The sequence below is a fragment of the Moschus berezovskii genome, chromosome 11 (assembly GCF_049115385.1).
Source record: "Moschus berezovskii isolate FMDL1 chromosome 11, NW_MosBer_1.0, whole genome shotgun sequence".
NCBI lineage: Eukaryota > Metazoa > Chordata > Mammalia > Artiodactyla > Moschidae > Moschus > Moschus berezovskii.
This window is the reverse complement of record NC_142470.1, coordinates 37,308,542-37,325,443: the sequence shown is the minus strand read 5'-3', so window position 1 is coordinate 37,325,443 and position 16,902 is coordinate 37,308,542. Positions and strand designations below refer to the sequence as shown.

Here is a 16,902-nt window from a genome sequence, read left to right as displayed (position 1 = left end):
TTTGGATAAAGAAACATTTACACTTTAATACTTCTTAATGCTGTAAATTTTGGGGTCAAATAACCCCCTGAGTCAAATTTGATCCCTATCAATTCGAAGGGACCAAGTACAGTTTCGATTTCAACACCTAAACTTCTGAGGGAAGATCTGAGAAAATAATGCTAGGCGATCTAAATCCTTTGATGTAACTATCACACTCTACAGACTTGTCAAAATCAATGCAAAACTGAAAAGGATACGCTGAAATGCTTTGCAAAGCAGTATTTTTAAATAGGCTGCTTCACTTCCCTCCGTTTAAAACACATGCAGGAGAAATGCTTTCTGCATGAATGCACATGGACATTCTGTTCAGTTGTTTTCTAAATGCAATACTGTGGATTTAAACAGTATTCTTTAATTTAAACAAAGAAGTATCTTATATACCATTTAGTTTAAGAGATGAAAAGAAACACTACTATGAAAATCACTTATCAAACACTCTGCTCTTTTGAAAGGTGGTTTTAAAAGCAACACAGGACCAAAAGCATCCAACTATTACTTTATTTATATTACTATACTTAAGTTACATGGAAAAGACAACCAAGCAGTTCTGCCCCATATCAGGAAAAGTTTCCAATCAACACCAATTATGTGGTGACAAATAACTAGGAATGGTGACATCTTTGGGTCAAGACTGACAAGGAAGAATGGGCTCTGATGCTACGGTTCATCTCCAACAAGAATATGGCACAATGGCCAGCACAAGCAATGCTAACACTGAACCTTTAGCGCTGGTCACAAATTCGGATCTCTTCTCTGAAGCTAGCAAATCAAGTGAAATAACTGGGTTTTTAAAAAGAGTCTTAAAATGAAGCCCAAATAAATTTAAAAACCATGCTCTTGACACATTTTCCTTTCAAAATTTACATAAAATACTTTTCATTCTTAATAGCCCAGATTTTTTTCCTCACATAGCCCACCATGTAGCTGCAGATAGACTATTCTGCCTCAAGATGTAAACACAGGGGGGAAAAAAAAAACGGCTTCTGCATAATATTCTCTCTACACACTGCTGTTGGATGGAAAATAGAAAATTAAAAAAAAAAGGAAAGAAAGGAAGGTTCCATCATAGATTCTCATAACCTCTTGTTCCGCAGTTCATGAATCCGACTCTGATGCTAAGGTGACAGTGTATGTAAGTAGATTTTTGTTTTCAGTGAAAGAGACCTGGGAAAAGATGGATTTCTCTCTTTTTCTTCAAGAGTTATCAGATGGTACATGCTCCTCAAAGCCCTCACTTTCTCGAACTAGAGCGCGTTCCAGGATCACACGACCTTCCTTATAACGCTGGCTGTCTTCAGTGGCAAACTCATAGATCCATCCCAGTTTGCTATTGCAGTTTTTGCAGCTCACATCTCGAACCATGTGGCGGCCAGTGAGCATGACCCGATCTTGAACTTCACTATATTGTAGGTTAACTACCTAAGAAACACATGAAGACAAAATTGCAAAGGCATGTAAGTTATCTGCCAAAAATGGTACACAATATTTTTGTTGATGAAAAAACAGCAACTTCAGAAAAGCAGATAGCAGTTGCTTGTCAAACCTGCAACACACTTTCCAAGAGCTATTTTGACAAATTGCTGGGACAGGTAAACACCTGTACTGAACTGGATATGTAATGCAATCATGTACTGTATTATTCTAAGTCACCCTATTTATACACATTAGTTACGCTTCTGTGTTATAGTGAAGAGTCCTTAACTTGGAGTCATAAAATGTAGGTCTGGGTCCAACTGTTATAATTAACCATTCAATGATGAGCGTAGACAAGGTGACCAATACAGAAGAACCTAGTATACAGCAGGTATTCCATAAAGTTTGTAAAATCTGTTTTTGAAACAATTTTATCTACTAACAGACTGGGGGTAGGTTGTTATATATGGTTTTCAAGTGGGTTCAAAGAATCTATCGAAAAATTTCCAATGACTCTGAACATGGAGGATTCCAATAATCCTCCATGCTTAATTTTTCTGTAAAGAGCCAGATATTTTTGGCTTTGAAAAGGGCTATCTGGTCTTTCTTATAGCTATTAAGCTCTGCTGTGGTAGCACAAAAGCAGCCATAGATAATACACAGATGAATAAACATGGCTATAGTTCATTAAATTTTACTTACAAAAACAGGCAGTTAGCCTGCCATGGTGTGCCAACCCCTGCTCTATACCTAAATAAAGATCAAGATGTATATATACTATCTATTCAGAGAAAATACTTGTTTCTAAATGGTAGAGAGGGGTGTCTCCTGGGGAAGTTTAAGTTGAATATCTAAGAACAGTACCTCAGACTAGTTCTGTAGTTCAAGGATATTTGGAATACCTAGAAATTCAACTTTGCCAGTATCCATTAAGACTCCAGGAGGCAGAATCACATCAACCAATTTGAAAGCAAGCCAGAAATGAGACAAAGAGGCAGACTATACATTAATGTGTAAGTCACGAAACACTTAGGTTAGCAAACCTATTAGCCAAATCATAATCAGAAAGATGACTGGTAAATTAGAAAAGGAAGTTAGTTAGATGATCCTTATTCACTTGCACTGTCAAACTACAACAGCTTAACGCAGCTATCTCCCTGTAAGGGTGTTTCAGCCCCTTCAATAGTCTGTGAAGTCACTATCACATTCTTACCCTGAGTGTCTCCTGAAGCAATGGAGACCACCCTGATCACAACGTAATCCTTAAAACTCTCAAGCCTAAAAATCACAGTCTAGCAATGCTTTCCTAGAGTCCCAAAGACAAACTAGCAGGCAATTTCTATGGAGGGCAGCTCTCATTCTGAATCTTCTTGGCATCTCCATGCTCTGAGGGGTATTCTGGTATTGCTATCAAATATATCCACTGAACCCACTGAGGAAATGAAACCAGTTTTCCCCACAAACCTTGTTAAAAAGAAATGCTCTGCCAGTGGCGCCTGTGAACCGAGTGGAGATGAGTTCTGAACGGTTGGTCAGGATCGTATCGCAGTTTGCACAGGAAAACAGACGGGTACCACCGATATGATCAAGGAAAATCCTGCCCATTTTTATAGCTGAAGCTCTAAAAACCTGGGAACAGACAAAAAAGGACAAGAAATGCATTATGATTTTTTAACTTGTTAGGATCTACTTGGTGGTGTCACAGAGAACCATTTATATACACATATATGATCTCTTCATAGTACTTAATACATGAAATAGCTGACTCTGAATGAAAGGATCCAAAGTTCACACATGGACCAAACAAACAGGCAAACTCAAGCTAAGAACACTTCAGAAGCAATGAGTCAAGGAAGTAAATATTCTCACTAGGAAGGCCAAAGAATATCCCTTCTCTTTTGATTGGTATGAAAAAAGCAAGAAGACAGCGCGCAATATCGAACCAAATGATGAGAAATAACAGACAGACGTGAGAAAAAAGGTTGAGCACAGAGTTAAGTACACACTCTGGAGAAGAAAGTGGCAGCCCACTCCAGTATCCTTGCCTGGAGAATCCCACGGACAGAGGAGCCTGGTGGGCTATAGTCCATGGGATCGCAAAGAGACGGACACGACTGAGCGACTAACAAGTACACATTCTGAGTATCTGTAATTTGAGAAAAGACTTACGGGACAAGAGTGTGTAACCTGGTTTGAGAGCATGGGGTGCCTGGTTTCTCTGGTCATCAGGTGCATCAACAACCATGTAGGGTGATGGCACTAAATTGGTAAGTTTGAGTCTGTGGAGCACTATACTAGGTGCTTTGTTGTTGCTGTTTAGTCACTAAGTCATGTCCAACTCTTTTGTAACCCCATGGGCTGTAGGCCACCAGGCTCCTCTGTCCATGGGATTTCCCAGGCAAGAATACTGGAGTGGGTTGTCATTTCCTTCTCTAGAGGATCTTCCTGATCCAGGGATTGAACCTGTATCTCCTGCATTGGCAGGTGGATGCTTTATCACCAAGCCACCAGAGAAGCTTTACTTATTTCAAAATCATCACAACAACTCTGTGAGGTTGTCACCTCCAGTTCATAGATTATTCAAGGTTACTAACTGGTCAAAGGTCACACAGATTTCAAGTACAGAAAATCATGACCAGAATATGGCTCACTCAAGTCAAAGCCAAAATTTTTCCATTACTCTTAACACTGACTTCTCTAAGAAGAGGACACACAAGATGGTCTAGGCTGGCGTAAGGCTAGGAAAATAAGAACAGAGAAGAGAAAGATGAGCTGTTATTATATAACTTACTATATTTAAGAAAGTCTTTTGATTCAATAAATCACAGAAGTGCTGAAACATTGGGAAAAAAGCTCTGAATCCAACTTCTGAAACAAGGATAATCACACTCCAATATTTTAAAAGTTGAGGTAATACATGCAACTTCTTAAATTCACTGCAGTTAATCTCCCAAAACAGCACGTTTTTAGAGATCTAGGTATAATCAAGAATACACTGTAGCTTTTCATTTTAAAAAGAATTTATTCCTTCATGAGTGATCAGCTTCTGTGTTTCAAATATTTAATATTATTTGTCTTTAAAACGCCATGCAGAGCTGATACGGCTACTGCTACGGAAAAGAAAAATGTAGAATCTATGTGAAATCCAGTGTCATCTTAAACTTGGGGAAATTCCATTACAAATTAGAAAGAAAATTCCATTCCTTCTAACATCTGTCAACTTCAGCTGTAAGGCAGTTCTAATGTCATCAGAAATGTGACATTTCTGTCACCAAGATAATTATGACTCCCACTAAATACTATGATATGAAAGTTTAATAAGTAATGAAAAATAGTAAATATACTACAATTTATAGCTAGTAAACAAGAGTGTCAATGAATAAACCCTATGTAAAAACATAAGACTTAAAAAATGACATTTATATTTCTGCAAAACGACAATAAAATACTTGCTGCCTATTGTTTCAGTCTTTAGGATAGCATTACTTTTCCCAGATGCCTAAAAACACAGTATTTGTTACACAAAGCTCAAAGGGTGCAAATCTGAGGCCTGCTGGCTGAATTCATTTGATGGCATAGGAACACAGCAGAGAACAAAACAACCCTTCCCACACCAAAACATTAGTGTTCAATTTGGCCCAGGGTTTTTAATTTTTAATAAAAAACAGTTGAGAATCATTTAAAATTTGAGAGATTTCGTTAACAGCCTGTTTTGAGCCTTTCTTTTTAAACAATGGGGAGAGCTGGCAACAGAGGACATATACTCTCATACGGCAACAATTGGCTAGAGTTGAGAGGTGCCTTCAACTCTCCCCGCAAGGCCATTTCATTTGCTTTTTATCTATTTTGTGCCACATAATTACTTCATCTGTAAGACATCTGAGTTTATGACTCCTGATCCAAACTAAGCATTCAGTGACCCTTTGAGTAGTTGATTTTGGTCATGTTTCTTACTACCAGTCATTTACAGAAAGGAATCACCAGCAGGGTTTTATGGTAACACCTCTGAAGACGTACTCCTCAGTCTTTCTTTCTCTAAAAACTAGCATTTGTGCGGTCATTTATCCTCCAGCTTGGGCTTCTGGGAACTGTTATTTTCAAGCCAACGTTTCTTCAATCTTTTAAATACAATATTTATCTAAGTTACTTCAACAATAATTCAGGAATAACCAGACATTTTTGACTTGATTGATAGCAGATGCAGTACTACTGAGGAAAATATTCTGAACTTCAAAACAAACTCTCCCTATACCTTCTGCCTATATCGTTCTATCTTTGGTTCAGTATTAATAGCTGTGACCATTTGCTCACTACTGGATATAGGAAAACTATTTCTAAATGGGATAAATAGATTTAACATCATGCTTTATCTTTCTTGCTTCAAATGCAGACTATTTTTAACTTTTGCCCAACTATTTTTACTGAATTCAGTTACATGATTCATTATAAGACCAAAAATATCTATACAGACTCACTACTCCTAGTTGTGGTTGCCATGTATAGAGTTCTATATATGTATATAGAACTGTAAAATGTAGTTCTCATTTGCCAAAAGTGATAAGCCATAATGCCAGAGAATCTATCAGAAGTGAGCAAAACACCGCTTACTGTCAAAGGTCTCTGGAACACAGAAAAACCTTCACAGGCCATTGAATTTCATGTGTTAGGCCTTCACTTCGCCAGGCTATAAGTGCAACCTAGTGCTCATTTCCCCTGTGCACACTCAGGAGTCGGACGGCAGGCACACTGGCACTGCACCACAGAAGGGGAAGGTCATTTAAAAGCTATGGCAAAACACCATTTCTCTGGACCTAGGCAAAATATTGAACTCTGCCTTAGACTTGATATTTAGTATCAACATCATATGGGACACTGCATTCAGTACTTCAGGTATCACATTCAATCTTAACAATTTCTTAGTAGGTATGTATTATCCTACTTTATCAAAGTGGCCAAACTGGGATCTGAACTTAATTCTGCTCCAGTTCTTTTAACCCCACTTACTCTCTAGTAACCAGAAGAGACAGCCAAATTCAGTCTTTCTCCCTCAGATTTCTCACACACCTCTCCTGCCTCCATGCTGAGCCACCTACATTCCCTAATTTTGCTGGTGGCAACTGTAGCTAAACTAGAAACCCTGGCAACTTCCTTAAGAAACTGAAAAATTGAGAAGACCTCCTAAATCCCTTTTCAAGGTCTTTCTTCCCCATTCTTCATCAGTAACTTAGTTCACATTCTCATCACTTCTAGAGCTTTGAAAGTAAGGTACTTCAGCCTTCAGTTCAGTCGCTCAGTCGTGTCCGACTCTCCGTGACCCCATGATTCACAGCACGCCAGGCCTCCCTGTCCATCACCAACTCCCGGAGTTCACTCAAACTCATGTCCACAGAGTCGGTGATGCCATCCAGCCATCTCATTCTCTGTCGTCCTCTTCTCCTCCCGCCCCCAACCTTTCCCAGCATCAGTCTTTTCCAGTGAGTCAACTTGTCGCATGAGGTGGCCAAAGTATTGCAGTTTCAGCTTTAGCATCAGTCCTTCCAATGAACACCCAGGATTGATCTCCTCTAGAATGGACTGGTTGGATCTCCTTGCAGTACAAGGGACTTTCAAGAGTACTTATAAAAGGCATGTACTTCAGACATCCCTTTCTAAGAGCTTATACAGAGCTTATCCTGTCAGAAACTTTTTACCTGATAGGATAGTATATAGCTTATTCTTTAAAAACAATTTTCTTAAAGGAATAATTGACATAAAATTTGGCCACTTGTGTACAAATGAATGAATTTTAGTAAATTTACAATATTGTGCTACCATCACCACAAACCAACTTTTTACAATATTTTCATCATCTCCCCAAATCCCCACAAACCCTTCCACAATCAATCTCCTTCTAATTGTTTCGACATCCAAATTATTTCCCAGGTCATGTACACACTGCTATGTTTAAAATGGCTAACAAAGACTTGTTATATAGCACATGGAACTCTGCTCAGTGTCATGTGCCAGCCTGAATTGAAGGTGGGTTGAGGGGAGAATAGATACATGTATATGTATTGCTGAATTCCTTCGCTGTACACCTGAAATGATCACAGCATTGTTAATTGGCTATACCCCAATACAAAATGTTTAAAAATTAATTAATTAAAAAAAAACTAAATTATTTCCCAGGTATGCTAATCACCTTGCTTGGACTTAAAAGAGTAACAGTATTTTCAGTCACACATTTGTAAAATATCAAGTGTGAGCTGCTTTCACATACGACTAACGTTCTCTGTGTTGATTCTGAGGGCACTTACTGTGTCCTTAAGTAATGAGTGTTTTGGAATCAGTGTTGAAGTTCAAGTTTGTAACCAAAATTCTGCCAAACCTTTGGTTCTCTGTTAAAGACCAGTTGACCATATTTATGTGGGCCTGTTTCTTGGGCTTTATATTCTGTTTCATTGATCTATTTGTCTATTCCTTCACCAACACCATACTGTCTTGTTTACTGTAGATATATACTAAGTCTTGAAGTTGGACTTCCCTTGTGGCTCAGCTGGTAAAGAATCTGCCTGTGAAGCGAGAGACCTTGGTTCGATCCCTGGCTTGGGAAGATCCCCAGGAGAAGGGAAAAGCTCCCACTCCAGTATTGTGGCCTGGATAATTTCATGGATTGTATAATCCATGGGATCGCAAATAGTAAGACACAACTGAGCGACTTTCACTTTCCTTCTGTACTAAGTCTTTAAGTTGGGCAGTGTCAGTCTTCTGACCTAATTCTTCTCCTTCAATTACTGCGTTGCCTCTCCTGGGTCTTCTGTTCTCTATAGAAACTTTAGAATCAATTTGTTGAGATATTCACAAAGTAACCTGCTTGAATTTTGACTGAGATTGCACCAAATCTACAGAACTAGGTGAAAGAAAGGACATCTTGACAACATTGAGTCTTCCTATCCATGAACACGCAAATTCTTTCCATTTATTTAGTTGTTCTTGATTTCATTCATTAGTTTTATATTCTTCCTCACATAGATCTTGTACACATTGTTAGATTTATACCTAAATATTTCATCTTGGGGTGGGGATGCTAATGTAAATGCTATTGCATTAATTTCAAATTTCACTTGTTCACCACTGGTGCTGATTTACACATCACATACACATATATACACTAACAAATAAGTTACCTTGTTCATTAGTCTGGCTTACTGCTGAATATTTTCTTTAAAAGCAAGGGTCAGAAAACTAAGGCCTACAGGCAATAATCAGCTCACCACCTGTTTTTGTATGGCTTGCAACATAAGAATGCTTTTTATATCTTAAGATGGTTGGGGAAGAAACACCAAAAGAATATTTTTGTGACACATGAAAATTACACGAAATCCACATTTCAGTGACCATACATAAAATTTTATTGGAACACAGCCAGACCCATTTGTTGATACTTGGTTGCTCTTTCAGTATAATGGCAGAGTTTGAATAGTTGCTACTGAAACCTTACTGTCCACAAAGTTCACAATATTCACCATCTGGCCCTTGAAAGAAAGTGCACTGACCCTTGTTGAAAAACTTGTTCAGATAGCAAAAGAGCTCTTCATTTAGAAAGCAGGCACTCTTTCTCAGAAAAAAAGGAAACTTGGTTGGCATTCAGGTTTAAGGATCAACAGGAATATTTGACACAATCAATTTAATCCCACTCCCATTTTCTTCATGACTTTTCTAACTAAAGTCTTCAACTTTCTGTAGCTAGTTCAGCATGTTGAAGATCAACAATACATAGATTATAAAAATAGATAGTATAACCAGCTGCTGCCTCCTCCTCTCTCCACCCCCAGAATTTAAACAACGTATCCCAAATCCTGGAACTCTGGGTTCAAATCTTAGCTTTGCTGCTTAAAAGTTGTGTAAACTTTGGGCAAGGTATCCTCACCTCAGTTTCTTCATCAATAAAACAGTGGTATCAGTATTCATCTGAGTTGTGGAAATTAAATGGCACTACACTGAGAACAGTGCCTGGCACATAATAAATGCTAAATAAAGGTAAATCTAGTAAAACTAGATTATCTTCTTCAACATTCTCCATCCTAACCTCCCTCTATTACAGATGAAGAAAGCAAGGTTCAGAAAGAAAATAAAATCAACAACAATTTAATTATCTAGCTTCACTTCTTGTTAACCATGGCAAAGCTAAGTGACCAAGTGACAGAAATGACATGCATAAGGAAAGCTAGAAACTTTTGAAGCATCTCAAATTCTTAGTATCATAATTCTAGGTCTTAAAATAGGCACTTGCCCTCCCTGTAACTAATAATCCAGTTCAGATTCAATCCTGGCAAGCAGAATTCACAGAAGGAGGAATCACACTTCCCAGCCCTAAAAATACCCTGGAGGCATCTCTAAGAACCCTCTGGTAGGAAAACACCCAGTTCACAGACTTTGTGTTTAGTTTTTTTAAAATTATTTCCTCAGGGCATTGCCACAGACAACAGAACACACACTCCACCTAACTCTATCACTGGACAGGAGGGGCTTTTCCACTACCCCAGGAGTTGGTGGGCAAATGCAAGATGCAAAGACTCTCCTCCAGGGACCTGAGTGTGCAGGAGCCTAGTGCAGAAAGGGTTAAAGGAATCTGCCCTTCCAGGAGAGTCTGCGTGTTGCAAAAGTATGGCTGAAACGGAAACATGCGAAAACAAGCTGGTATATCTAGTTTTCAGTCTCTTCACTCTCCAAACCAAAAGGAACAAACCCAAAGACAGCCCTTGGCTGATTACTATAATTAACACTTAATCTCTACTGTAATCTCATCAACTATTTCATACTGATTTATGATAAGTCCTATTGAAAACCTACAAGAGAAAATAATAAATCGAGTTTGATCCATAAAATCAATTTTTGTACAAAATATTCATCAAGCCAAGGTTTTGGTGAAACAAGTTGTGCTTTCCTCTAGTTCTCTTATAAAACATGACCAGTTTACTTTGCTGTTACAAATGATGTTCTAGTTGTGGTATCAGGTCTTCGTTTAACAGTAACATATCTTTCTTTTTGCTCTCTAAATAATGTCTTGTTGTTAAACGTTTTCCAAGTTTATTATGTTTCTATAATTCTGTTTAGTCATCACTTGAAAATAAAACTAGTCATGTAACGCGGTGAGTCAGCTAAACAATCTGAGTTGGTAATCACCCCAAAACAGTTTTTGGCAAGACAAACTCAGGATCTCTCTACTTTGTTGTGATGCAATACCAGGAGTCAATAAAGTCTCTAACTGGATGTACTGGAGTACAATTCAACTGTCTGGTTTCCTGATTCATGTGTGAAGTAGCAAGTTTCATGTCACAGCTAATGTTCAGTTCCTACACCACCAACATTACTACACAGGATTACTAGAGAAACTGATACTAATTTATACAACCATTTAGGCACTATGAAACCTAAAATGGTACTCTCAGCAGGGTTATACTTAGTAGGACTATCTTCACATCTCAATATTTAGGACTACCTTTATGTCTCATGGACTGTTTTTTGGAGGGTAGCAGCTAGTTTAATCTCACATTTAGACTTAATTTTGGCCTTATTTCCCTTCCATTTTTATTTTCTAAACCTTTTTTATCCTCTCCTACCACTTAAATAAAGCAAAGGCAACTAAACCTAGGCAAAGGTTCTCAAGGATCCAACCAGATAATTCAGATGTAGCAACATGTATTTTGTATGTTGTTAAAATCCAATTTAGGTTTCTGTATAGAATTAAATAACTTACTTAAGCACATTTCATCAACATGCTCTCCTATAGATAAGATGGCTGCCAGATATAAACTTAAAAACAAAACGTGCCCCCCCCCCCACCAAAAGAAGCAGGCCTGCATTGGGCCTTGAGCTAGGCGAGAATGTGCTAAAGGAAGACACTGAGTGAAGTCCCTCAGTCGTGTCTGACTCTCTGCGACCCCGTGGACTGTAGCCTAACCAGGCTTCTCTGTCCATGGGATTCTCCAGGCAAGAATACTGGAGTGGGTTACCATTTCCTTCTCCAGGGGATCTTCCCAACCCAGGGGTCGAACCCGGGTCTTCCGCATTGGAGGCAGATGCTTTAACCTCTGAGCCACCAGGGAAGCCAAGGAAGACACTGGTCACTTCCAAATAGCATGACATTTGCTTGGTATTCTAGTACAAAAGTGAAAGTCGCTTAGTTGTGTCCCAATGTTTGCAACCCCATGGACTATACAGTCCATGAAATTTTCCAGGCTAGAATACTGGAGTGGGTAGCCTTTCCCTTCTCCAGAGAGCTTCCCTGATAGCTCAGTTGGTAAGGAATCCGCCTACAATGCAGTTCGATTCCTGGGTTGGGAAGATCCCCTGGAGAAGGGACAGGCTCCAGTATTCTCGGGATTCCCTTGTAGCTCTGCTGGTAAAGAATCCGCCCGCAATGAGGGAGACGTGGGTTCTGTTCCTGAGTTGGGAAGATCCCCTGGAGAAGGGAAAGGCTACCTGCTCCAGTATTCTGGCTTGGAGAATTCCAAACACAGTCATGGGGTCACAAAGAGCCAGACACTTCTGAGCGACTTTGCTTTTCTAGTACAAAGTATCAAATTCCTTTAGCTCCACCTTCTCACTATTTGTAAAGCCTCCAGGCCTTTTTTTCTCTCCTAGAACTGAACTGAACTGAAGCCTCTGTTTGCCCAATAGCAATCCAAAGCCTCTTCATTTTCTAAGTCTAATCAATACCAATCCACTTTATAGAATGCTTCCTATTTCATTCTCATTTCTCATCGTCCCATTTTTGAACTCTCGTAACACTCATTTCATAAATTACTAACATTTAACTGTTACCCTTCATTTCCCTATGCCTTTTTACTAAAAATCATTAGCTTCTAGAGAAAAGTTGGCAATTTCTTCGCAATTTCCTTCTCATCTAACACACAGTACAAGTAGGCAATAAACATTTAGAAAAAGATTACACCAAGACACTTCACATCTGGCACAATATGTACCCTGGATACACTGCATACATTTTGGGTCATCTTTGTTGGAACACAGAAGCTACACTGTATGTGCGACGGCCCTAAGTTAGCGAATACCCTGTTATCCTCAGTTATTTCACTAGCAAGTCTAACTTTCCGAAAACACAAGGTCAGCCTGAGATTACTTTGTTTTCCATCTGTCAAGGAGATCTGCAATAAAAATCCTCAGACTACCAACAGGGCTCTGTAAACAGAAAAAAAAAAAATTAAAAATAAAAGAGCTGTCCACCTTCCCAGACCCTCCCTGAAAGAGATTAATAGATGTCGGGATAAAACAGATCTTTGTAGTATTTCAGATTTCCAGCTTCCGCTGTCCTCAACACCCATTGTCCTACCTACAAGTGCAGAACAAACGAGCCAGAGGGTGCCTACCGCCCTACCGACGAGGGGAGGAAGGATGCAGCTCGCCGTGGGGACCGCAAGCGATCCCCGGGCCGGGTGTGAACAGCCGCAGCCGCCCAGGCCCCGAAGCCCCGGCTGGCCCCAGCTGATTGCCGGCACGTGACGCCGCGGGCCAATCGGGAGGGGACGGGGCCCGAGCCCGACGCGGCCCGGCCTCCTCCGGCACAACAAACAGGGGCCGGAAACAGCTGAGCGGGCCGCCTCGCGGCCCGGGTCGCCCGACGGCCGCCCAACAGTCGCGCCACGCCCTCCAGTCAAGCAGGCGGGGACCCCTCCCTCGGCCCGGGGTCTCCTGGGGCGCAGGAAGGCAGGGTGGCGGGCATCCAGCCTTTGCGGGACAGCAAACAAAAGCCACCACAGCCACCCCGCCGGTGGCAAGTGCCAGCCGACTGAGGATGTGGCCCTTCTGAAGGACGGGCCACGCCGTGGCGTTATTACGGCCGCATATTTCAGAGTCGAGTTTAGACTTCACTTGGTGACCTCCGCGGCGCCGAGCCCGGGGCGCGCCCCCGACGCTGCGACGGGGACGCGGCCCGTGGGGGCGGGGCAGCCGAGGCTGCGGGGTCGCGGGCCAAACTGCCCGCAGACCGGCTGCCTGAGGCCCCGGCCGCGACGCGCGGCGCCTCCGAGGCTGCGCCGGGGCTGGAGGGCGCGAGCGCCGAGCTGGGGGTCGCGGCAGTTGCGATCGCGCCAGTCGCCCGGGTTGCGCGGCGGGGGCGGGCCGACGGCGGCCGCCGCGCCTCGGCCTCACAAAGAGGAAACAGGCCAGCTCGTCAGTCCGCAGCCCCGGCACCAGGGCCCGCCCTGAGGGGCGAGGGTCGGCCGCGCTAGGACCCCCGAGGGGGCGCGGCGAGGAAGAGGCACTTCCTGCCTGGGCCCCCAGCCCTGGGCCGATCCCAGAGTGTTTCGAAGCCTCCGATCCGGAGGGGAACCTCAGCCCCTACCCGGCCCCGAACCCAGTCCCCGCCCGCCGCACTCACCCCGAGCGGCTGTGAAGTGGGCGGCCGCCTGCGGCTCTTCTCTTCTCAGCTGGGATGAAGCCCCTTAGCTACCAGAGTCTTCAGGTTTAGTCAGGCCCTGGCCTTGGCCCCGCCTCTCCCCGGTTTGGCCTCTACGTCAATCATCCGGTGTAGCTCCGCCCCTCGAACAGTCGGCTCTCCCGGTTGGCCCAGAACGCCTTTCATTTTTAGGCCCCGCCCTCTCCCGTGTATCCTGCCCCTTCCGCTAGGCCCCGCCCCTTCCCTGGCGCACCCTCCCCCACTCCCGCTCCAGTCTGCACCGAGGCCCACCCCTCCCAGGAGCCGCACGACCCGGAGCAATCTCCCTGCAGCTCGCCCCGCCCCTGATCCAACGCCCAGGACGCGGACAGCCAATCAAAGAGGCTAACTCTGCCCACTCTCCCGAGGCAGCCAATGTGGAAAGACCTAAAATCCACCCGCTTCCCAGCTGAGAGCACACAACATAGCGACCACGTGAGTCAGCTTCTTAAAGGAGACTGCCAGCCTTTCTAACAGAGGCAGCTGTGCGACATCCCGCGTCATCAGCGTCACCAGGTGGTGGCTAGGGCCTAGTTTCCTGAGGCCTAGTGATGACAAATGAAAACAGACTGTTTTTCTAGGCAAAGCAGGTACCCAGATAGCTTGAATGCACCATGTAATTAATTTTTTTGAGATTGTTTACTCTTTCTTGCCCTTATAGTAGGCCACGTTTTACTTATAAACCCCAAACCTTTACGTGTGGGCATACAGGAACTCCTGAAGAAAGGATTTTTCCAAGTGTGGCTGAACTTTATTTACAACTACCTGAATTCTTTCTTGGCGGTGGAAGCGATTATGCAAAAGATGAGAAAATTCAGAATCTTCTTGAATCTTCTTGAGGAGTTTCTGCTTTTGAGAGTTTGGAGGTTGGTTTGTTGAAAAGGATTGAATTCCCTTGCTGCTGCTACTGCTGCTAAGTCACTTCAGTCGTGTCCGACTCTGTGTGACCCTATAGACGGCAGCCCACCAGGCTCCCCCGTCCCTGGGATTCTCCAGGCAAGAACACTGGAGTGGGTGGCCATTTCTTTCTCCAATGTGTGAAAGAGAAAAGTGAAAGTGAAGTCGCTCAGTCGTGTCCGACCCTTAGCGACCCCACAGACTGCAGCCTACCAGGCTCCTCCATCCATGGGATTTTCTAGGCAAGAGTACTGGAGTGGCTTGCCATTGCCTTCTCCGTTGAATTCCCTTAATCCTCATCAATGCTTAAGATGGAAAGTTTTGTCTCTCATTAAATTAAAATTTCCCAGGTAATTACTTTAATGGTCTTTGGATGACCTTTAGGATAAAGCAGAAATGTTTGATGATGCCTCTTTCTTAGGTAACAAACAGTAACATCTGAGACTAATCTCCGAGGTGCTTAAAGCTATCTATAGTGGGACAGAGGTTTTAAGCAGATCCTAGCATTTGGTTCCTCACTAAGCCCCACAACTCACCAGTATTTTCCTTCAGTTCAGATAAAAACCTGAAAATTAAAGGCAAAACAACTGTCTTTTGGTAAGTGAGCTTTTCATGAGATGAGGAAAATTTAAACTTCTAAAGTATTTTCTCATTAATTTTTTACTTAGTATTAATTACAAAATTAACACATGTTCATTGTAAGAAGGTCATACTATCTCATTTCATAATGGAGACTTCTGTCCTCTGCTTAAAGCTTCATATGTAGCTGCATATTCTTATGGGGTCACACAGAGTCGGACACGACTGAAGTGACTTAGCAGCAGCAGCAGCAGCATTCTTCCTGAAAAGAATGTGCAAGAAAGTACATTGCATCTCTTATTCCTTAACTTGCCTTTTTCACTCAATGTGTTGTGGCCATCCTTCCATGTCAAATGTATCTTTCATCTACAAATTTGTCTCCATAGTTTTTCATAGTAGGACTTTATCTTGTATTAAACATTACTTTTTCTACTTATAGACAAGTAGGTTCCTTTCAATCTTCTGCTATTAAAAATAGTTTTTAGAACCTGAATTCATTGATAAAATATTGCTCAAATATTTCTGATTAGAATCATTTGAAAAGGACATACATACAATGCCTAAACCCCAAGGAATGAGTTTTTCTCAAAGTGAGCAGTGTAAGTACCAGGTAAAACAATGGGAAAGGTAATTATTAATTTAGAAAATACATATAAAGCACTTCCTATTCCAAGTACTTTAAAATTATCTCACTTTTCATAACAACCCAAAGAGGTAGGTACTGCTATCATTCCCATTTTATAGCTAAATAAACAGGCATATTAACCAACTTATCCAAGGTCCCCAAATAGACATATTGGATACAATATTTATAAACTTGTGAAAGAATAATTAAAACCAGTCTTAGAAAGATTAGGTGTTGGTGTTGTGCAGAGTTAGAATCCAAATATGGGAAAAGGAGGGCAGATAGGAATAGAACTGAAGGAACAGGTTTTAACTTTAACAAGAATGGCTACACAGAATGAAATGATTGTATGTAGGCATTCTAAGGAGAGTATTTTCAAAGATAAACCAGAAGTTGTATTCTAGGTGATTGGTAGGGTGATGATTTTCTATTGCTAGGTATAGGATGGTTAAGAAGATTTAATATTTATTTATTTGGTTGCGTAAGGTCTTAGTTATGGCACACAGGATCTCTTTGTTGCATCATTCAGGATTTTTGTTGCAGTGTGCAGACCTTCTAGTTGTGGTGCACAGGCTCTAGAGTATGCATGGGCTCAGTTGCCCTGTGGCGTGTGGGATCTTAGTTTCCCAACTAGGGATTGAAATCATATCCCCTGCATTGCAAGGCAGATTCTTAACCACTAGACCACCAGGGAAATCCCAGGTTTAGAAAGTTGATTTAGGGTAAAACCTGAAGGGTCTGAGCTGATGGTGGCCTGCCCTTTAGAAACAAAGAATTTACCATTGAAGATAACATAATGATTATGGAAGAAAAATAAAAAGAAAATTTGAGAGATTTGATATTTCCTCATTTGATTTGTGTTATATCTATTAACTTGAATAAATTGGCAGTTTATAATATTGAAACTTTC

General features: G+C 41.7%; 2 protein-coding genes across 6 annotated transcripts; one reads left to right on the top strand and one right to left on the bottom strand.

Moving 5' to 3' along the window:
* Window positions 1–526: 526 nt before the first annotated feature.
* On the bottom strand, window positions 527–13,966 carry YPEL5 (yippee like 5). Of its 5 annotated transcripts, none has more exons than XM_088841266.1 (3): window positions 13,835–13,966; window positions 2,920–3,084; window positions 527–1,461 (listed from the first exon to the last, which is right to left on the bottom strand). In XM_088841266.1, exons 2-3 carry the CDS (start codon window positions 3,058–3,060, stop codon window positions 1,237–1,239), a joined length of 366 nt encoding a protein of 121 aa, XP_088697392.1. In that variant the 5' UTR covers window positions 3,061–3,084; window positions 13,835–13,966; the 3' UTR covers window positions 527–1,236. The 5 variants fall into 5 exon arrangements, with proteins under 5 accessions (XP_088697392.1, XP_055257168.2, XP_088697391.1 ...); XM_055401193.2 differs by lacking the exon at window positions 13,835–13,966 and adding an exon at window positions 12,825–12,971; XM_088841265.1 differs by lacking the exon at window positions 13,835–13,966 and adding an exon at window positions 12,788–12,920.
* On the top strand, window positions 12,850–13,662 carry LOC148776123 (uncharacterized). Its single transcript, XM_088841779.1, has 2 exons — window positions 12,850–12,949; window positions 13,043–13,662. Exons 1-2 carry the CDS (start codon window positions 12,850–12,852, stop codon window positions 13,660–13,662), a joined length of 720 nt encoding a protein of 239 aa, XP_088697905.1.
* Window positions 13,967–16,902: the final 2,936 nt, after the last annotated feature.

Coding starts and splice junctions, on each gene's coding strand:
- YPEL5 (XM_088841264.1), bottom strand. Junction 1,462..2,919: donor GAGCATTTCTTTTTAACAAG/GTTTGTGGGGAA, acceptor TGTGTTTCTTAG/GTAGTTAACCTACAATATAG.
- LOC148776123 (XM_088841779.1), top strand. CDS start 12,850: ATGCAGCTCGCCGTGGGGACCGCAAGCGATCCCCGGGCCGGGTGTGAA. Junction 12,950..13,042: donor CTGGCCCCAGCTGATTGCCG/GCACGTGACGCC, acceptor GGCCGGAAACAG/CTGAGCGGGCCGCCTCGCGG.